This window comes from Balaenoptera physalus, assembly GCF_965194825.1.
Source record: "Balaenoptera physalus genome assembly, chromosome: 1".
Classification (NCBI taxonomy): Eukaryota; Metazoa; Chordata; class Mammalia; order Artiodactyla; family Balaenopteridae; genus Balaenoptera; species Balaenoptera physalus.
Window position 1 is genome coordinate 167,723,673 of NC_138882.1, and position 22,642 is coordinate 167,746,314.

At 39.5% G+C, this 22,642-nt stretch overlaps 1 protein-coding gene across 2 annotated transcripts in view; it reads left to right on the plus strand.

The window, feature by feature from the left end:
* PSMB2 (proteasome 20S subunit beta 2) overlaps positions 1–18,668 on the plus strand; it is a 43,230-nt gene extending 24,562 nt beyond the window's left edge. The window contains exons 4-6 of one of the 2 annotated variants that reach the window (XM_082416243.1): positions 14,401–14,563; positions 16,078–16,127; positions 18,434–18,668. In XM_082416243.1, the coding sequence (XP_082272369.1) occupies positions 14,401–14,563; positions 16,078–16,127; positions 18,434–18,541 (321 nt within the window). In that variant the 3' untranslated portion in view covers positions 18,542–18,668. The remainder of the gene's footprint in view (positions 1–14,400; positions 14,564–16,077; positions 16,128–18,433) is intronic. The other variant, XM_082416244.1, reaches the window with a different exon arrangement.
* Positions 18,669–22,642: the final 3,974 nt, after the last annotated feature.

Consider the following 22,642-nt stretch of genomic DNA (forward strand, 5'->3'; position numbering starts at 1 on the left):
TGCCAAATACACTTTCAGAGAATGAACTAAGGCGGACAAAAGAAATGGGAAACCTTGGTTAGACAGTCTCTCATTTTCAGAGTAAGTTTCTTTTATTTTGTCTTGGGCTTCTGAAAATAAAAGGTTTGCTTCATTTGAGGCACACTTGCTTCCTTATTTTTTAATTTAGTGTGAGAATTTATAAACATGGGCTGGTTTGTGTTTTAGTGCAACAGAAGATGAGTGTATCTGAAGCGGGAAAGAACAAGGAAATTCAGTCAGTTTAATTTAACTTCTCTATGGTGAAGCTCAGTATAGTATTCTGATTCTGATCAGTTTAAACTCATACTATTTTTTCCATCACAAGATTAAGAGGAAACTATTTTCAACTTCCAACATTGTACCTCCTTTTTTTCCTCTGAGTGGCAATAGTAGGTAACAGGACTGGTCCCAGCTTGTGATCATGAAGGAGCAATAGGCCGGTTTTTTCTCAGCTCCCAGAACTGCTCTCTTCAACTTAGGTGTTCACAGTCTTCGAAATTAGCCTCTCTGCTTCATCTCTCTTCTTTCACTTATTCCTCTGCTTTGTCTCCAGACCTACCTGTCACCCCTTTCTCACTGGCATTCTCTGCTTCATACTGAGTTACTTGTACTTCCCCTAACCTGCTGTGTGTTCTCTCTTGTATCTCTGCCTTTGCCTACTCCACCACTTTGCTGGTCATTCTCCCCTGAATGTACTTCCACGTCTCCGAAGGCTAACTTTTAATTGCTGGTTAAAACTCAATTCATCATTTTCCAGGGAAACTGTATTTCTCCACATATGTTCGTCATTCATGAGAGCTTCTTTGTGCTCTCATGGCAACCTACAAATACCTGTGCCATAGTGTCCTGTTGTAATTGTTTCCTTTATTGTCTTCCACATGTGAACTTAGGAATGTGTGTTTGTATAAATAAAACCTCCCAACTGGCTGACTCTTCATTCAGTCTCATGATTTCAGCTATACATTATTTTTTCTTTCCAGCTACTTCTGAACAGCTCAACTTAAGCCTCATTGGGTCTCAGTTGAGTTTTTTACATTGCTCCTCCACCTTTCCCTTTATTGAGCATTCTCTTAACTCCTCTTTTTCCCTCATCTTCTATTCTACTATTCATTAACTCCTATCTATTCTACTTTCTAAATATTGATATATCTTATATTCCATATCTCCCCCTCCATTCCTACTGCTTCTGCAGTGTTCTAACACATGAAAAAGACTTGTATTGTCATGGGAATGGGAGCAGTTTTCACTGGTTTCTCCATGGTTTCCATACTGATGTTTATATTCTTTTTTTTTTTTTGGCTGAGCCACATGGCTTGCAGGATCTCAGTTCCCCGACCAGGATTGGACCCGGGCCACAGTAGTGAAAGCCCAGAATCCTAATCACTAGGCCAGCAGGGAACTCCCCTGAAGTTCATATTCTTTAGTCTAGGAAGCCAGTGACAGTATCGTTTCAATTCCTGTTATCCCACTTCCTCTCTGCTTCCTACTGAAATCACCTAGTTCACTAAGTATACATGTCCCATATTCACCAGTACCCAAATATTCCATGTTCCTCCATGTTTCTTTACCTTCACATGTGCTGTTTCCTCCATCTGAAATCTTTCCTACTCCAGTCTACCTTCTCAGCTCATTCCAGATCCAGGTTTCCATCTTTATCACCTGGCACAATGCTTCTCACATAGTAAATGCTCAATAACATTTATTGTATTTATAATGTATTCACATTCCACATGCAAAAGTGAAGTTGGTTGGGGCATTCACTCATTTCATAATTATCCTGTGCAGTCTCGGAGAACTCTTGCAGGATTTGGTTGAGGCCTTTTGTAAACTCTATGTTTTTGCTTAAGGCATAGTCACCACTGTTATTAGAAAAAGAGATTGATGGGTTTGCTTAAAAAGGACTCTGTCAGAGAGGATTAAAATCAAGGTGCAAATGATTCTGTATTGCTTAGGCATTAGGGATAAGTAGTTCTTCCCCAGCCCAGCCCTATCCCCATCCATAGAACCATAATCTCTTAGAGCTGGGAAAAGTACTTGGTCACAAGGACAGTTGGAAGCTGCTGAAATCTTTTAGATTTTTTAAAAGTGTTTGAAATAGTGAACACTGAAATTCCAGTATAGGTACAAAGTCTTTCTTTAATTAAAATGGCAAAATTGACATTGAAATTTTAAAGTTATACCACCAAACCCAGCCAAAGCAGATAGCTAATAAATTCCATTGGTTATTGGACACAAGCTCCTGATTGAGAGTTCAGAGCACCAGTGTAAGAAAATAACAGTGGATCCATTTTATTTATTAACAGAGTTGAAAAATTGGGCATTGGCAAAGCAGTTAAGGTGTTGGCATCTATTTATATTTATTTAGTACCTACTACATATCTTGCATAGTTGTAGACCCTTTAGAGGAGTCATAATGGTCTGACATTAAACGGTCTGCCCATTAAATGGTCTGCCCTTTTAAAACTTAAAATATTATTGGTCATATAAGATGTAATACATGAAATAGAGGACAATAGATGCTGGTATGCGAAATAGTACATTCTGAACTATTTGAGTGTGAAACTGACATTTACATATTGAATCATATTTTCACACTAATTTCCATTTTGTGGAGGCAGCATCGTTTCCTAGAAAAGCACACAAGTCTTGGGATCAGAAAGCCTGAATTCTGGTCCTGACTCTAATTAGCCCTGTGGTTTACAGTAAGTCACTGTCCCCTCTTTGAACCCGAGTCCCCACATTTGTGAGAGGGACATTGGATAAACTAGATGAGCTCTTAGATCCCTTCTAACTCTGTAAACTGCATTTTTGTGAAATATTCTCGGTGCCAAAGATGGAATTTTAGGCAGCTTTGGCAATCGGCTGGACTAAATGAAATAGCAGGCACTGTTTCCTTCAAAGCCCAGTCTCTGTTTAGAAGTCTGTTTATTGAAACACTGTCATCATTAGCTAAATCCTTTGTCCCGTTGGTGGTTCTGCCTCTCCTACCAAATTCCCGACCCACAAGGAATGGGTTTATGCTTCACGCGCTTAATGTTCCAAGGTGTGCAGCACATCGCAAAAGAAACTGCATCGTTCTCCGAGGCACCTCACTCATAGTGACGTCGTCCTGTTCAATTAGAGGTGGCAGAGGCTGGCCTGGCTCCAAAGGAAGACTGTCAATTCCTCTCCTTTTCTGTGTCCACGCTCGGCAGGATGCTTCCTCACGCCCACCTCTCTCCCCCTTGCTGTGACTTCGGCTTCCGCCAGATGTCACACCGCTGCTTGTCACCGCCCAGACTCTCTTCACTGATTTTGTTGTTTCAGTGTATTTATCACAACTGTTCTCTTGAGCTGTAAAATTTATGGAATTTCACACTCTTCTTAATCACTACAGTGTTTCTTTTTCATGAGAGAGGGAATATACAAGGAGTTGTATGCACAAGAGTTATAGGGAAGGAAATGCTCCATCAAACTGAAGGAAAGTTTGCATGTGTGTGCCGTGTACACCCCCCACTCCCAAATGTACAAGGGAACTGAGCTCAGATGTACAAAGTGAAACTGAACTCAGTTCTGCAGGGCTCAGGGGTACTTAGGAAGTCCATTTCAATCCCAGGGAGAGGGACATAAGAGATGTGCTTATTGGCTAATTTCCCTGGCTTAAATTGTATTCCTTTTAGCAACCAAAAAAAGGTGGATAATTTATTGGCACTCTGTGGTAGTACATCTCCTTCTTCTTCTTCTTTTTTTTGAGCCTTGCCTCGCGGCTTGTGGGATCTTAGTTCCCCGACCAGAGATTGAACCCGAACCCAGTCCCTTGACAGTGAAAGCTTGGAGTCCTAACCACTGGACCGCCAGGGAATTCCCTGGTACATCTTCTTGATCTTATTATTATCTAATCAGATCTGTTAATAATGCGGTCAGATCCTAAAAATGATGGTGGTGGTGGTGGTGATGATGGTGTTATTACTATGTAACAGGCATTTCATTGAGCAGTTTACATTTATTTATTTAAACCTTGCCATAACCCTGTAATGATGGATACTCTTATTATCCCTGTTGTATAGATGAGGAAATCTCAAAATGACTTAAAGCTCTTCACTTTAAAAATAAGCTTACCTCATGTATTTTTTTAAGGGAGGAAGAGATACCAATTTATCTAGGTTTTTTTCTTTTTCTTCTTCTTTCCCTACTTGTAAAAAGAGGCAAAATTTTGGTGGTATTTTATTTTAGAAACTAAAGTTCATTTTGAGTTCCCAGGATGGTTCATTCAAATTTTTTTCTTTGTGTGTCAGTTAGATACAACTTTAAAACTAAGCACGTTGGCATTTGTGCTGCAAACCATTGATGGTGATCCTCATGGCCATTGGACAGAGAGTGTCTCAGCTAAATGTTTAAATTCATTTATTGGTCACTCGGATGTTTAGGTTAGTTCAGAATTATGTATAGATACTGTTCCTCTCCTTGGAGACCTCATAACTTTGCTTTATTACTTAGACTTACTATCTAAATAATTAGAATAGTGGAGACAACCAAAGACAGATTATATCATGCACAGGATAAGGATTACTTCGTAAAAGATACAAGATTCCTGGCAATTTTATCATGATTGATTAGTGTTCGCATTCCTTCAGGTTAATTGGCAAATTCTCATGTTGTACTGATCATGGGAAAGAAGGGAACTGATGAAAAAGTATCTAGAAAGTGAGGCTTAGCACTCAGGATGGACATATCTGTAAGGGTGGAAATAGTATGAAGGTACTTAATAAGTGGTAATTTGCTCTCCAAATCTGGATGTAGGATTTGTTGTTTTTGTTTTTTCAGGCTTCCAGGAAACTGTCTCTGTGCCTGTGTCAATTTCAAGATAGGTTAGGGTGGGTGTACTGTGAAGTAGATATGCTCTAAGTGTCAGTGCTTATGAATGTTTGTGACAATGAATACCTTCACCTTAGGGCTCCTTCCAAGAGTCCAGGAAGGAGAGAGGAGGAAACTGTCATGCATTTCTACCATGTGTCAGGCAGTGTGCTGGGCACTTTTTATAAACATCCCACCATATCCCTTTAGGAAGATGTATATGAGGTGTTTATTTATTTTCCTTTAAAATTTTATTTATTTTCCTTTAAAAATTAAAAAAAATTATTGACGTATAGTTGATTTATAATGTTTCAGGTGTACAGCAAAGTGATTCAGATTATATATATATATATATATATATATATATATATATATATATATATATACTTTTTCAGATTCTTTTCCATTATAGGTTATTAAAAGATACTGAATGTAGTTTCCTGTGCTATACAGTAGATCCTTATATGTCTGTATCTGTTCATCCCAAATTCCAAATATATCCCCCCCTTCCCTTGTGGTAACCGTAAGCTTGTTTTCTGTGTCTGAGTCTGTTTCTGTTTTGTAAATAAGTTCATTTGTATCATTTTTTTAGATTCCACATATATGTGATAGCATATGATATTTGTCTTTTTCTGTCTGACTGACTTCACTTAGTATGATAATCTCTGGGTCCATCCATGTTGCTGCAGATGGCATTATTTCATTCTTTTTTATGACTGATTAATAATTAATTCTGTGTGTATGTGTGTGTGTATGTGTACACACACACACACACACACACACACACACACACACACACACACACACACCCCACATCTTCTTTATCCGTTCATCTGTTGATAGACATTTAGGTTGCTTCCATATCTTGGCTATTGTAAATAGTCCTTCTGTGAACATTGGGGTGCATGTATCTTTTCAAGTTAGAGTTTTCTTTGAATATATGCCCAAGAGTGGGATTGCTGGATCGTATGGCAACTCTATTTTTAGTTTTTTAAGGAACCTCCATACTGTTCTCCATAACTGCACCAATTTACATTCCCACCAACAGTGTAGGACGGTTCCCTTTTCTTTTTTTTTTTTTTGTAATGTCTGAAACATTTATATTAACATATTTCCATACAAATAACCCAATGAAAGTTTAGTATTAGTTGTTTTGTTTGTTTGTTTTTTTATACTGCAGGTTCTTATTAGGCATCAATTTTATACACATCAGTGTATACATGTCAATCCCAATCGCCCAATTCAGCACACCACCATCCCCACCCCACCGCAGTTTTCCCCCCTTGGTGTCCATATGTCCATTCTCTACATCTGTGTCTCAACTTCTGCCCTGCTAACTGGCTCATCTGTACCATTTTTCTAGGTTCCACATACATGCATTAATATACGATATTTGTTTTTCTCTTTCTGACTTACTTCACTCTGTATGACAGTCTCTAGATCCATCCACTTCTCAACAAATGACTCAATTTCATTCCTTTTTATGGCTGAGTAATATTCCATTGTATATATGTACCACAACTTCTTTATCCATTCGTCTGTTGATGGGCATTTAGGTTGCTTCCATGACCTGGCTATTGTAAATAGTGCTGCAATGAACATTGGGGTGCATGTGTCTTTTTGAATTACGGTTTTCTCTGGGTATATGCCCAGTAGTGGGATTGCTGGGTCATATGGTAATTCTATTTTTAGTTTTTTAAGGAACCTCCATATTGTTCTCCATAGTGGCTGTATCAATTTACATTCCCACCAACAGTGCAAGAGGGTTCCCTTTTCTCCACACCCTCTCCAGCATTTGTTGTTTGTAGATTTTCTGATGATGCCCATTCTAATAGGAGTGAGGTGATACCTCATTGTAGTTTTGATTTTCATTTCTCTAATAATTAGTGACGTTGAGCATCTTTTCATGTGCTTCGTGGCCGTCTGTATGTCTTCTTTGGAGAAATGTCTATTTAGGTCTTCTGCCCATTTTTGGATTGGGGTGTTTGTTTCTTTAATATTGAGCTGAATGAGCTGTTTATATATTTTGGAGATTAATCCCTTGTCCGTGGATTCGTTTGCAAATATTTTCTCCCATTCTGAGGATTGTCTTTTCATCTTGTTTATGGTTTCCTTTGCTGTGCAAAAGCTTTGAAGTTTCATTAGGTCCCATTTGTTTATTTTTGTTTTTATTTCCATTACTCTAGGAGGTGGATCAAAAAAGATCTTGCTGTGATTTATGTCAAAGAGTGTTCTTCCTATGTTTTCCTCTAAGAGTTTTATGGTGTCCAGTCTTATATTTAGGTCTCTAATCCATTTTGAGTTTATTTTTGTGTATGGTGTTAGGGAGTATTCTAATTTCATTCTTTTACATGTAGCTGTCCAGTTTTCCCAGCACCACTTATTGAAGAGACTGTCTTTTCTCCATTGTGTATCTTTGCCTCCTTTGTCATAAATTAGCTGGCCATAGGTGCGTGGGTTAATCTCTGGGCTTTCTATCTTGTTCCATTGATCTATGTTTCTGTTTTTGTGCCAGTACCATATTGTCTTGATTACTGTAGCTTTGTAGTATAGTCTGAAGTCAGGGAGTCTGATTCCTCCAGCTCCATTTTTTTCCCTCAAGACTGCTTTGGCTATTCGGGGTCTTTTGAGTCTCCATACAAATTTTAAGATGATTTGTTCTAGCTCCGTAAAAAATGCCATTGGTAATTTGATAGGGATTGCATTGAATCTGTAGATTGCTTTGGGTAGTATAGTCATTTTCACAATATTGATTCTTCCAATCCAAGAACATGGTATATCCCTCCATCTGTTGGTATCATCTTTAATTTCTTTCATCAGTGTCTTATAGTTTTCTGCATACAGGTCTTTTGTCTCCCTAGGTAGGTTTATTCCTAGGTATTTTATTCTTTTTGTTGCAATGGTAAATGGGAGTGTTTCCATAATTTCTCTTTCAGATTTTTCATCATTAGTGTATAGGAATGCAAGAGATTTCTGTGCATTAATTTTGTATCCTGCAACTTTACCATATTCATTAATTAGCTCTAGCAGTTTTCTGGTGGCAGTTTTAGGATTCTCTATGTATAATATCATGTCATCTGCAAACAGTGACAGTTTTACTTCTTCTTTTCCAATTTGTATTCCTTTTATTTCTTTTTCTTCTCTGATTGCCGTGGCTAGGACTTCCAGAACTATGTTGAATAATAGTGGTGAGAGTGGACATCCTTGTCTCGTTCCTGATCTTAGAGGAAATGCTTTCAGTTTTTCACCATTGAGAACGATGTTTGCTGTGGGTTTGTCATATATGGCCTTTATTATGTTGAGGTAGGTTCCCTCTATGCCCACTTTCTGGAGAGTTTTTATCATAAATGGGTGTTGAATTTTGTCAAAAGCTTTTTCTGCATCTATTGAGATGATCATATGGTTTTTCTTCTTCAGTTTGTTAATATGGTGTATCACATTGATTGATTTGCGTATATTGAAGAACCTTGCATCTCTGGGATAAATCCCACTTGATCGTGGTGTATGATCCTTTTAATGTGTTGTTGGATTCTGTTTGCTAGTATTTTGTTGAGGATTTTTGCATCTATATTCATCAGTGATATTGGTCTGTAATTTTCTTTTTTTGTAGTGTCTTTGTCTGGTTTTGGTATCAGGGTGATGGTGGCCTCATAGAATGAGTTTGGGAGTGTTCCTTCCTCTGCAATTTTTTGGAAGAGTTTGAGAAGGATAGGTGTTAGCTCTTCTCTAAATGTTTGATAGAATTCACCTGTGAAGCCATCTGGTCCTGGACTTTTGTTTGTTGGAAGATTTTTAATCACAGTTTCAATTTCATTACTTGTGATTGGTCTGTTCATATTTTCTGTTTCTTCCTGGTTCAGTCTTGGAAGGTTATACCTTTCTAAGAATTTGTCCATTTCGTCCAGGTTGTCCATTTTATTGGCATAAAGTTGCTTGTAGTAGTCTCTTAGGATGCTTTGTATTTCTGCGGTGTCTGTTGTAACTTCTCCTTTTTCATTTCTAATTTTATTGATTTGAGTCCTCTCCCTCTTTTTCTTGATGAGTCTGGCTAATGGCTTATCAATTTTGTTTATCTTCTCAAAGAACCAACTTTTAGTTTTATTGATCTTTGCTATTGTTTTCTTTGTTTCTATTTCATTTATTTCTGCTCGATCTTTATGATTTCTTTCCTTCTGCTAACTTTGGGTTTTGTTTGTTCTTCTTTCTCTAGTTTCTTTAGGTGTAAGGTTAGATTGTTTACTTGAGATTTTTCTTGTTTCTTGAGGTAGGCTTGTATAGCTATAAACTTCCCTCTTAGAACTGCTTTTGCTGCATCCCATAGGTTTTGGGTCATCGTGTTTTCATTGTCATTTGTCTCTAGGTATTTTTTTATTTCCTCTTTGATTTCTTCAGTGATCTCTTGGTTATTTAGTAACATATTGTTCAGCCTCCATGTGTTTGTCTTTTTTACGTTCTTTTCCCTGTAATTCATTTCTAATCTCATAGCGTTGTGGTCAGAAAAGATGCTTGATATGATTTCAATTTTCTTAAATTTACTGAGGCTTGATTTGTGACCCAAGATGTGATCTATCCTGGAGAATGTTCCGTGCGCACTTGAGAAGAACGTGTAATCTGCTGTTTTTGGATGGAATGTCCTATATATATCAATTAAATCTATCTGGTCTATTGTGTCATTTAAAGCTTCTGTTTCCTTATTTATTTTCATTTTGGATGATCTGTCCATTGGCGTAAGTGAGGTGTTAAAGTCCCCCACTATGATTGTGTTACTGTCGATTTCCTCTTTTATAGCTGTTAGCAGTTGCCTTATGTATAGAGGTGCTCCTATGTTGGGTGCATATATATTTATAATTGTTATATCTTCTTCTTGGATTGATCCCTTGATCATTATGTAGTGTCCTTCCTTGTCTCTTGTAACATTCTTTATTTTAAAGTCTATTTTATCTGATATGAGTATAGCTACTCCAGCTTTCTTTTGATTTCCATTTGCATGGAATATCTTTTTCCATCCCCTCACTTTCAGTCTGTATGTGTCCCTAGGTCTAAAGTGGGTCTCTTGTAGACAGCATATATATGGGTCTTGTTTTTGTATCCATTCAGCCAGTCTGTGTCTTTTGGTTGGGGCATTTAATCCATTCACGTTTAAGGTAATTATCGATATGTATGTTCCTATGACCATTTTCTTAATTGTTTTGGGTTTGTTTTTGTAGGTCCTTTTCTTCTCTTGTGTTTCCCACTTAGAGAAGTTCCTTTAGCATTCGTTGTAGAGCTGGTTTGGTGGTGCTGAATTCTCTTAGCTTTTGCTTGTCTGTAAAGCTTTTGATTTCTCCATCAAATCTAAATGAGATTATCTCTTTGAGTCTTCAGTGCAGCCTTTTTGTAGTAGGTATTATCCCATGTTTTCAATGAAAACATTTTCAGAGAGGTTAGGTTACTAACTTTTCTAAAGCTACATGTCTGGTAATAGAGCTGGATTTCAAACTCAGGTCTAACTGTAATGTAGCCCAGCTGTTTCTTCCTGAGATATTTATTTAAGCTACTGTTCTCCTCTTCATTTAATTCTAAATGCCTGTAGCATAATTTTTTTATTTACTTAACAACCTATGTCTAAAGAAAAGTAGAACGAGAAGGGCCTAGGAGCCTAGAAAAAGGCAGCAATATTATGTGCAATCATAGGATACTGGCAGTCAACTTAAACTTCAACCAGTTCTGAGAAGTAGGACCTATCACTTTCTGACATTTGTTTAGTGATTTTCTTAATCTTTCTTATTGTGATATTAGGTATTAGCCACATATGTATTAAAACATATATAATGCCTTCTGGTATTATTATTATTCACTCAGCAAATATTTACTGAACGTATACTATATGCTTATACATCATTGAACAAGCCAGACACAATCCTTCCTTCATGGAGTTTATAATTGGTATAAATATTTGAATAGGTGGATTGTGTCTTACACATACTATGTGTTTCCCTAAACACACCACAGTCACACATGTATATGCTGTAAGAGTTTCACAAAATCGAGTGGCTTGGAATTTGTCTTATTCTAGGAAAACACTATCGCATCAAGAATATGAGGAAATGTAACAGTCAAGAAACCCATTACTATGGCTTTGTCACTTTGAATGTCATGATTCTTAGAGGAGTAAGAGAGTGGCAGTATACGAGACTTTATTTGAAATTTAAAAAAAAAAGTGTGAGCCAGAGATCTTTGATGGAGCATTGTCAAAAGAATTTCAGAAACTGCAAGTTGTTACACAGATGTATTGATTTAATTAGTCTAGATAACACCATTTATTTATGCTTAAGCATCTCACACATGCAAAAGTTGGTGATTCGAAGTCACACAATAATTTATGAGTTATCTTCTATACCACGTGTTATAGCTTCTGAATACCAACTTTGATGTGTGTGTGTGTCAGATGCTTAAGCATAAATAAATGATATTATATAGACCAGATAAGCAATACAGTTTGCTTCTGAAATTCCGTTGACATCTTCATGTAAAAATTTTTTGGTGGTGGCTTTTAAAGATCACATTAATTGTTTTAAACACAGTTTAAGTGTGGGCAAGAGCCTCACTGGAGACAGAGCATATGTAGGTTCTGCTGGTTAGCTCTCTAGTTATCTGGGTGGATCCTTAACATACCGTTGCAACTTGATAAAATTGTTTTGGTTAGCTGTAAAAGGAGTATTCTCCAGTGAATGGAGAAGAGTAGAGTTATCCTCTTAGCAAAAAGATGAACTTACTTTGTGATAGGTAAGAAACTATATTATTAAACCTCTTGGGGAAGGAAACCAGTTAGGATCTCCTTGCTATATATTTCTCTCTCTGTTTTGCTATTCGAATTTTAACTATAAGAACACTACAGTATTCTTTGTCTGCCTGATTTTGCATTACTGTTCTCACAGTTTAAAAAAATATATATTATATATTTTTTATTTTTAGGTAATTCAGACAGTTTTGTTGTTGTTGTTTAAAGTGGTAAGCTATCAAAAGGAGACTGGGGTGTAGCTAATATACTAAGAATTTAGGTAGCATTTTTTTCTTCCATAGTTTGGGATGCCTCACCTCTATTATTTTTTTCTCACCATATTTCCTAGAAGACAGAAAGGAGAAGGATTAATTAACTCAGTTTTACACATAAGGAAACATATGCTTATAGGGGTTAAGTGTCTTGTCTAAGGTCAGACTTACTAAGAATGTCATCACAGAATGTGGCAGAGAATTCCAGAGCCTGGCAAAGTGTAGCACGCTACTTACTGGGAAATGTGATAGGCAGATTATTTTCTCTAAAGACTTGACTATTGCTGGTCAATTCTTAACTCCTGAGACTATTCACCATCTTATCCCCAAGGCAGAAACTTGTTTGCAGGTTAGGACTACTCTGTAGTCTAAGGGAAATATTACTTAGCACAGCTGGCTTGGAATTCCAAGTAAGTATATGATATTTTCATGTGTTCTTCTAACATGAGTTAGAATGTTTCTTCAGGCTGCCAAGTGCCCATGTTAATCAGTGTTCAAAGAATACAAAGCATCACTTTTAAGACCATTAGCTGTTATTACTTTATGCCCCATAATAGGATGCATAAATATATTTGATTTCATTTAATGTGCATTTAATCGAATATATAAGTTTAGGGACGGGCATATAACCATGGGCAAGGCTTGCTCACTAGCCACTGTGGCAAATGCAAGAGGAAAAACACACTTTGCAGAGAAAAAGGAAGTCATTTTACATGGGAGTCTCACCACTGATGCCTGGGAGCATAGACAGGCTGTGGTAAATGGCCCACCTGGTATAGAAAAAGAATCATCCATTTGGAGATGAAGAGCAAGGCAGGCTTAGTTAAGGTTCTCTGTAGAAACTTGCATTTTTAGACTTGCAGGTAATACGGAGAAAGGATACCTATAAATAGGTTATTATAAGTACTGTTTATTTATCTCACAGATAAAAATTACTTCTTAGTTACCTTAGCAGAGCCTTATTGTATTAGAAAAATATTAGCATTTCACCTAAATCTACAGTTCTTCTAGAGTTGCCACATTTCTTTGTATTTATGAACTTCCATTATTACTGTCTGCATTAAAAGTTTAGTGATTTGGGAATTCCCTGGCGGTCCAGTGGTTAGGACTTCGAGCTTTCACCACCTGGGGCGTGGGTTCGATCCCTGGTCGGGGAACTAAGATCCTGCAAGCTGTGTGACACAGCCAAAAAAAAAGTTTAGTGATTTGACTTAAATATTTGAGACTTTCTACCCTTCCCTACCGCAAGACTTGTTTTTTCTTTTTTTTTTTTTAATCTTTTCATTTTTTATAGTTGATACACAATATTATGTTAGTTCCAGGTATACAGCAAAATGATTCAGTTTTATATATACTTTTTTTTCAGATTATTTTCCATTATAGGTTATTACAAGATTTTGAATATAGTTCCCTATGCTATACAGTAAATCCTTGTTGCTTATCTATTTTATGTGTAGTAGTTTGTTAATCCCATACTCCTAATGTATACCCCGGCTTCCTTTCCCCTTTGGTAACCATAAGTTTATTTTCTATGTCTGTGAGTTAGTTTCTGTTTTGTATACAGATTCACTTGTATTATTTTTTAAATTCCACATATAAGTGATATCATATAATATTTATCTTTCTCTGACTTACTTCACTAAGTATAATATTATCTAGGTCCATCCATGTTGCTGCAAATGGCAATAATTCAGTCTTTTTTATGGCTGAGTAATAGTCCATTGTATATATGTACCACATCTTCTTAAGCCAATCGTCTGTTGATGGGTATTTGGGTTGTTTCCATGACTTGGCTATTGCAAATAGTGCTGCTATGAACATTGGGGTGCATGTATTGAATTAAGAGTTTTGTCTTTTCTGGACATATACCCAGGTGTGGAATAGCTGGATCATATGGTAGCTCTGTTTTTAGTTTTTAAAGGAACTTCCATATTATTTTCCATAGTGGCTGCACCAGTTTACATTCCCACCAACAGTGTTGGAGGGTTCCCTTTCCTTCACACCCTCTCCAGCATTTATTAATTGTAGCCCAAGACTTGTTTCTTAATAGTGAGGCATACAGTTTACCATTTGAGATTTTGGTCCAGTTGTCCAGACTGAGCCTTCTTATTTTGGATGATGTGGTTGGAGCTGCAGCTTTCTTTAGCCTGTGGCCTGACACTCTCAGAATTGTGTGTGTTGGTTTCAGCTATTAGGAACAATGCAAGAACACCCATGCTTTGCCTTTGAAATGCTTTTGTAACAGGTTTTGGTCCATGGGCTTTAAGAAGCAGCTTTTTCACATACCTTAAAGTGCTCCAAATGCTCTTCTGTTCAGAGAAAATAAGCTGACCTCCCTTTACCTCTGACCACACTCTGGGTCCTTTAGATTTGTCTGAATCTTTACTTTCATCATGATTTACTCAGCTGCTGCTATTTTCTTATTTATCAAGAGTTGGAACGTTCCTATTTCCATGAGGAGAGGTGTTGGTGTTATTGCTTTGACCATCACTTTGCAGTGTCTTTCCTTTGCAGACCCCATATCATGTCAACCTCCTCCTGGCTGGCTATGATGAGCATGAGGGTCCAGCGCTCTACTACATGGACTACCTGGCAGCCTTGGCAAAAGCCCCTTTTGCAGCCCACGGCTACGGTGCCTTCCTGACTCTCAGTATCCTGGACCGGTATTACACACCAAGTAAGTTTCAGCTCTCTAAGTGTAGGGAGCAGTAGCAGAGCCCTGTCCTCAGCTGCTTCCTGGTTTTGTGCACAACCCCCTGGAGTTGGGTGGCCAGGGCTTGAATAGAGGATGGATCCTAAGAAGCACGTGCAGGTGCCCTCTGGAAGCTTTCTCCTGTAGGTCACTAGGGTTATGGAAAAGCTGATCGAAGTCCCTCTTCTGCCAGATAAAACGAGGTATTGCACATGCCCAGAGCTGGGTTTTGTTTTGTTTTAAAGGGGGGTTGGAGTAAAACTGTAATTCTTCAGTTACAAAAGTTCAGTTTTTTCACTCATTTTGCCCTAGTTAGGTGCTCATTAGCTTCTCAGGTGTAAAGAATGAGCAAGTAAACCAAGGGGTTTGTAGGTTTGTTTTGAGCTTGTGGTAATGAACAGGTCTCCAGCATGACAACTGAGGGTTTCTTTTCTTAAATATCAAAGCTTTCTAAGGCCATAGCCTGAGCTGTTCCCTTGGTTCTTATCACCTAATGGCTACCCCCTCCTGTAAGAAAAAGCTGGCTCTCTACTCGTCCATGAACCATCAGCTTGGCAAACCTCCAGACACTGGGATGCTTTTGTGTTAAGTTCTATTTTCTGACCCCAATCCTAACCTCAACTTCAGCCACTGTGAGCAATAGGCAGTTGGGATTCTCAGCTTTTACAAGCTATAGATGTAGCACAGATAACCAGTTTTCTCCTTACATTCCATTCGTCCCTGTCAGTATAGTAAGAATCTGGCTTGTTCATTCCTTTTTTGGTGCTGCCCTCTCACTCAACCTCAGCCATGCCAGAGCTCCAGGCCACATCCTAAAAAGAATTAGCCTGGCCTCCTAGTGACTGTTTCTTGATTTGGCATCTGTCAGTAATACAGCTGATTTGCCCACCAAAATAACCACCAACCACCCCTGAAGCCTAACTGCATAATATGTCATCCCAGTTTGCCATGCCTGTGGACAGTTCCTTTGGCTCCTATTTTATGAGAGACTCAGCCCCATCCTATGAATTCTCTTTCCATTGTTAAACTGAGGCCCAGCTGGCAAAGTGAGGCTAAAACACTGGCCCTGTCCTCCCTTTCCCTGATTTGCAGCTGGCTAGGGCAGATGGAGCTGATTTAAGCCCTGGTCTAAAGGGGGGCTGGGGGCGTTGGGAGTTGGGGGATGGGCTATAAAGAAGAGGCAGGCCACTGGACTTCTCTAGAGGCAAGCCCTGGCCATGGGAGGCAGAATTCCGTCATGCTCTCCCTTCTCTGTAGCAAATCAATTTGCAATGGCTTGTGGCTGCCTGAGCATTGGGTGTGGGGCACCCTCAACTGCATATGGAATAAGTTTGTTGCAAGCCAGAAGGCTAGGCATTTTGGGTTTTTTGCCTTTTCTGTTGTGTGGCATTTGTGTGGCATGCTGACCTGAAAAAGTTTGAAACTTAGTCAAAAGTTGCAGCAGAGAGTTGGACTTAATGTCAGCACCTTGAGTGCCTGGCCTCTGTGTTCTCTTTCAGCTATCTCACGTGAGAAGGCAGTGGAGCTTCTTAGGAAATGTCTGGAGGAGGTGAGTAGCTCCCATGGGATCCTGAAAGGAATGTTTTGTCTCTCTGTTTGCCGATATTGTTCCCGTTCCTCAGTTGCATTTTTTCTGATCCTTGCCAGAAGGTATAATAAATATCCACTAACCAGATGTGAAGTTGCTACCAGGGGTAGAGTTTGGTACATAACAAGCTTATTTTTTCGCTCATGGGTCACCTTCTCATCAATGTCAATTTTATAATTTAATTAATTTTCTTTTTGGTTCATCCAGACTAGTGGTTCTCAAATTTTAGCATGTATAAGAATCATCCGGGGAGCTTGTTTCCTAAAAAAGGCAGATTCATGCTTTCCACCCCCCTCCCCACCCACTTCTGATTCAGTGGTCCTGGTGTAGATCTTGAGAATATTTTAACCAGCAGTCCCAAGTGATTTTGCTGCAGGTGGTAACTGGGGCCATACTTTAAGAACTATTGTGCTAGATTTTATACCTGCTCTATTTTTGTGCTACCTGGAGTTGTCATAAAGTCTGCTCCCTTGGAGACTTCCCTGGTGGCGCAGTGGTTAAGAATCCGCCTGCCAATGCAGGGAACACGGGTTCGATCCCTGGTCTGGGAAGATCCCACATGCTGTGGAGCAACTAAGCTCGTGTGCCACAACTGCTGAGCCCGCATGCCACAACTACTGAAGTCCTTGCACCTAGAGCCCCTGCTCCTCAACGAAGAGTAGCCCCCACTCGCTGCAACTAGAGAAAGCCTGCACGCAGCAACGAAGACCAAACGCAGCCAAAAAAAAAAAGTCTGCTCCCTTAACAGTACGTAAGTTTGGGAGGGAAAGCCTCTGCTGGGAATTCAGGAGGCCATAGAAGGAAACTAAGAGGCTTTGGGCAGTAGGGGAGAGTAGCCCTTAGTTTATGAGGCCAGCAACACAGGCCCTGCCCATTCCAATACTACTCTTAGGAGTCTAAGGCTCTGGGGTATGAATGGAAGATGAGGAGGAAAAGAAAGCAGCTCCTGTAGGCTTTTTAATTCTTTTACTGTTCTTGTAGCCTAAGGATGAACTTGAATTCGTGGTCTAGTGAGAAGAGAGTAGGAGGTTGAGAGCAGGTGGTAGCATTGGACAGTAATGTCAGTTTGCCTCTTACACAAGCCTGTCATTTTCAGTCCATAGTGCCCCTTTTTCCTCTTGTTTGTAAATCCCCTTTCCAAAGCAGAAGCTGAGAATAAACTCATGTGCTTTTCTTATTAACCATTCAGCCAAGAGTCCATATTAGTCCAGCAGCCCCAAGTGTTGCAAGGGGCTGCCAGGAAGAAGCCACTGGAATATTGAATGCTTTGAGACTTTATTCCCCAAGGATCCTAAATATGATTATTTTATAAACCCACATTTCCTTATTGTCACCTTTTCTTGATCTTGGAGCTTGTTTCTGGACACAGGAGTCATCAGCCAGAGAGGACTGTAGAAATGGACATGGTTGTTGCTGTCCAGTCCTCATCTGTAAAGGAGATGGGAAACATCGAGAGAGGGAGGGCTTAGGCCTGGAGAGGGGTACATTTCCAGGATATGCCCCTAAGGGAGCACGTGGAGCTTTGTGCCTTCTATCTAGAGATTAAGTGAGGTGTCCAGGAAGAGTCGCCCACAGAAGCAAAGATTTCCTCCAGCTGTGTTTCTCAGTAATCTCCAGCCAGGTTAATGGGGCCGTCTGGTTTTATGCACATAGACCACAGCTCCTTTGGAACAGCCTCTCAAGCAGAGAGTCTCATGAAAGTCCAGAGGTGTTTCTTTAATGACAGGTTAGCTTGTATTGGAGGAGACAGAAGCAGGAGTTGTTCCAAGAGTAGTTCTGAGGCCATCCTTCCCACCACCCCCCAGCTATACACACAAACACACACACATCTGCTCCTTATGATGTGGGCGGGTGACTGGAGCAAACTCTTGGGACCTAGGAGTACATGGCTTTGGTCCAAAGCTTATTCCTAGGGCAGTCACTCCTTGGTTGGCTTGTTACCTTGAGACATTTTAAAAGAGAAGTCTGTGTTTACCAGGCTAATTGGTGGCAAATTGTGAGGAATAGAGCATTAGATTGTCTCATTCTTCATCAGCTGGCTGACCAGAGTCAAGCCCTCAGCTCTTGCTCACTACCTTCCAGTCAGCCTCCACCTGCAGTTGGGGCTTTCCTCAGTGTCCTAGTGCCAACTGCCTCCAATGGGATACCAGTGCCACAAAAGCAGAGATCATTATCTGCTGATATGCCCAGTGCCTAGAACAGAGCCTGGACCACAGTTAGTTCTCAATAAAAATTTGTTGACTGATTTCCTTCATGTTTCTCTGCAGCTCCAGAAACGCTTCATCCTGAATCTGCCAGCCTTCAGTGTTCGAATCATTGACAAGAATGGCATCCACGACCTGGACAACATTTCCTTCCCTAAACAGGGCTCCTAACGTCATGCCCTCCCTCCCACTTGCCAGGGAACTTTTCTTGATGGGCTCCTTTATTTTTTTCTCCTCTTTTGACGTGTGCTCTCCATAGATGGTTATTTCAGAATAAAGCTGACTGTGGATAAATTGAGCGCTCTGGGTTGAGTCTCAGTGTACCTAACCTCAGGAAGGACATGGAGGGAGGATTACCTGCATGGGACTTTTTGCCAGGACTGTCTTTCCTCCTGCCCCTTTCCCTTCATGAATGCTCTGATTGTCCTTTAGCAGCTGACAGCTTGCTTGCTAATGTTTCATTCCCTCTAAAGCAGTGGTTCTTTATTGCCCCTAATCTTAAACATTTTTAACTTAATTAATTTGAATAGGTAATACATGTACCTATAGATTGACATATATACACTAATATGTATAAAATAAGTAACTAATAAAAAGCAGGTGGATAGCACAGGGAACTCTACTTCACTTTGCTGTACAGTAGAAACTAACACAACATTGTAAAACAACTATACCCCAATTAAAAAAAAAAAGAAAGAAACATAAATAAAAAGTAAAACTGTAAAACATCTAGAAGAACCCCCCCCCCAAAAAAGTAATTGTTATTGGGCCATTAAAAAAAAATGCAAACAGTACAAAAACACACAGTAAAAATGTTTCTCCCATCCCTATAATTTAATCACCATCTTCCCTTCCCAGAGGAAACTTCAGCTACTAATTTCTTATCTAACCTTTAAGAGATATGCTGTTCTTGTATGAAATATATGCATATACATGTCCCTTTTAAAAAATATTTTTAAATGTTCTGCATATTGCTTTTTTTCATTTAACACTCTGTTGGAGATTGTTTTTATATCAGTACCTAAATAGCTACCTTATTGTTGTTGACAGTTGCATAATATTCCATGAAATTGGTGTACTGTAGGTGGTTAACCAGGTATCTGTTTTACTTCCTAACCTAGCTTTTTGGAAATGAGTAATGTAGATGTTTTTTGATTGGTGCCACTAAAACAGTGGTTCTTAACCAGGTGTATGTATGAGTCACCTGGGGAGTTTTCTTTTTTAGTCTACATGATTAGGCTACATTCACTCCCGGATTCTAATGAACAGGTTTGGGGCCTAGACTAGGAATATTTTTTTAAAGCTTCTAATCTTAGGTGATGATAGAGAACCACCAGATTGAAGCTTTTTTGGAGCAGTGGTCCTCAAACTTTAGCATGCATCCCAACTTCCTTATAAACACAGCTTGCTGGGTCCTACTCCTGTAGTTTAGGGTGTGGCCTGAGATTTTACATTTCTAATATTTCCAATTGATGCTGATGCTGCTGGTCTGGGAACCATACTGTGAGCACCATTTGGTCTTAAACTAAGGTAAGCCCTACTTTATTCCATGCTGTGCTACTCTTAATACCACATACAATAGGTTTTTGGTTTATCTGAGGCGAAATATATCATCTCTCTAAGATTCTCCGTATAGATCAGCACATTTGTATTAACAGTATTGGATTAATATCAAATTGAATGTCGTACACTTTTTAATACACCAATGGTAAATGATTTATACCATAAGAAGCAAGCTAATCATTGAATAAATGGGCAAAAGAGATGATTCGCATGACCACAGCTGGTTCATCATCAAACACCACCATCAGTATGCATAGGTGTGGGCTTTTGGCTAGATTCCTGAATCTCTTTCCGAGGCATCTATTTTAAAGCTCCACAGGTGATTCTTATGCTTGCCCCAGTTGAGTGCCACTACTAAGGCATGAGCAGTCCTGCTTCATGGTTTTTCCATCTGTAGAATGGTCAAAATTGTATGAGGATTCCATGTGCAAATATAAAGCATTTGGAACAGGGCCTGGTATGTGGTAAGTGCTCAATAAGTACATAATTATTGGGAAACTTGTTATTCTACATCCAAGCCTCACCAGGAATGAAATTGTTCTCTGCCTTTGAATATAAGTGTCCCCAGGGCAGTCTCATAGGCAAGCCCAGCAGCCCACCCTGACTTCCAGTCTGTTTTCTCCAATCCAGATGTCTTTTCTGAGCTCAAGATACACTTAATTCTAGGTATCTCACCCTCTAGTCATAGGGACATCAAACTCAGCATGTCTAAATCTGAGCCTTACCATCAGCCCCCAGCTCCCAAGTGCCCAAGCCAGAAACCTAGGCATCATTTATCTTTGATAAGCTTATTCTGCAATAAATTTGGTTTTGCAGAAAAGTTGCAAAGATAACACAGAGTTTTCTTATACCCCTCACCTAGTTTCCCCTGATGTTAACATGTTACATTTGTAAAAACTAAGAAGCCAACATTGGTTGGCACATTAGTATTGATATTAACTGAACTCCAGCCTTTATGCAGATTTCACTGATTTTTCCACTAATGTCCTTTTTCTCTTCTAGGATATGATCCAGGATACTATATTGCATTTAGCTGGGCATCATTTTTGATGCCTTCTTTATCTCCAGTCTTCACATAGTCACCAAGTTCTGGCAGTTTTACTTCCTAAATCTTTTTTTATTATTATTAAGTTTTATTGGAGTATGCTTGCTTTACCTTCCTAAATCTTTTAATGAAAATCTCCATCTCCATTATCTCAATTCCCCGACCAGGGATTGAACCCGAGCCATGGCAGTGAAAGCCTGGAATCCTAACCACTAGGCCACCAGGGAACTCCCTTTCTTGGATTTTTTTTTTTTCATTTATTTATTTATTTTTGGCTGCATTGGGTCTTTGTTGCTGCACGCAGGCTTTCTCTAGTTGTGTCAATCAGGGGCTACTCTTCATTGCAGTGTGCGGGCCTGTCATTGTGGTGGCTTCTCTTGTTGTGGAGCATGGGCTCTAGGCACACAGGCTCAGTAGTTGTGGCTTGCGGGCTCTAGAGTGCAGGCTCAGTAGTTGTGGCGCACAGGCTTAGTTGCTCCGTGGCATGTGGGATCTTCCCGGATCAGGGCTCGAACCTGTGTCCCCTGCATTGGCAGGTGGGTTCTTAACCACTGCGCCACAAGGGAAGTCCCTCTTGGGCTATTTTAACAGCTTCCTAACTTCTCTCTACTTTTAATCTCCTCCCTCTCCAGTTTTTTCTCTGTACTCTCAAAATTGGATCATCCATTCCTCTCCTCACTTAAAACTTTTCTGATGGTTTTCCATTGCTTATAGAATAAAGCCCACCTTTTTGGTTTGACATGCTAAACATTTCATAATCCTTTACCAACCCAGCTCCCCAATTTCCTTTCCCTCTTCTGTACCTCATAAAGCCATGACCCAACTGAATTGATATGGCCTCAGCATATGTTTTTTACTTCACACCTGTATATATATATATACCTACTGTAAGAAGGGTAAGCGTTGCTTCCTGGAACTTTTCTTACAGGTATGTATATATCTGTGATTGAGTCGTGATGTAGTGCACTCTATTTTCTAATCTGTTTTCTTCTACCAGATTTTGTTTTTTTTAATGCCAGCTATGTCCTAAATCAATTTCCTCAAGTTTGAAAAACACTGGGAATGCACCGATGCTTTAACACTCCTGGCCAAACACTGCTCAGAATGGTCTCCCGATTGGTTCCCATCTGCTTTCAGGTGATTAATACACAGAAAACAATTTATTCCTTCCCAGGATTGGGGTGAGAGGGGATAGGTTGGAGAAGAGAGCACCTGTTTTGCCTTAGGGTAGGGAAGCTTAGCTCTGACTAGTGAAGAGGTTAGGGAGGCTGACAAGGAACCCCTAAGAGATGGAAGAGGGTGCTGAAATAGTTTAAGTGCCATATGTCTTACCTCATTTAATCCCCTCAACTTCCCATAGTCTAAAATAATTTTAGTAGTAGAATGTCTCTTGCAGGCCCACGGCTTTCGTTAAAGCAGAACATAATTTCAGCCTTTCCTCCAATCCTCCTTTCATATGTGTGGGCTGAGGCAGGGAAACTTCTTGGGAGAAGAAATCACATCTTTGGACCTTTCCCTTGGGAGATGACGCCCAGACCTTTCATTTCTGCAAAACACCTGACCATCTGTCTCTGGCAGCACACCTACAAAGAACTGGGGGAAGAGAATTCCAGGCAAAGAGAACGGTAAGTGCGGTGGCCCTGAGGCATAAAAGTAGTAATTTG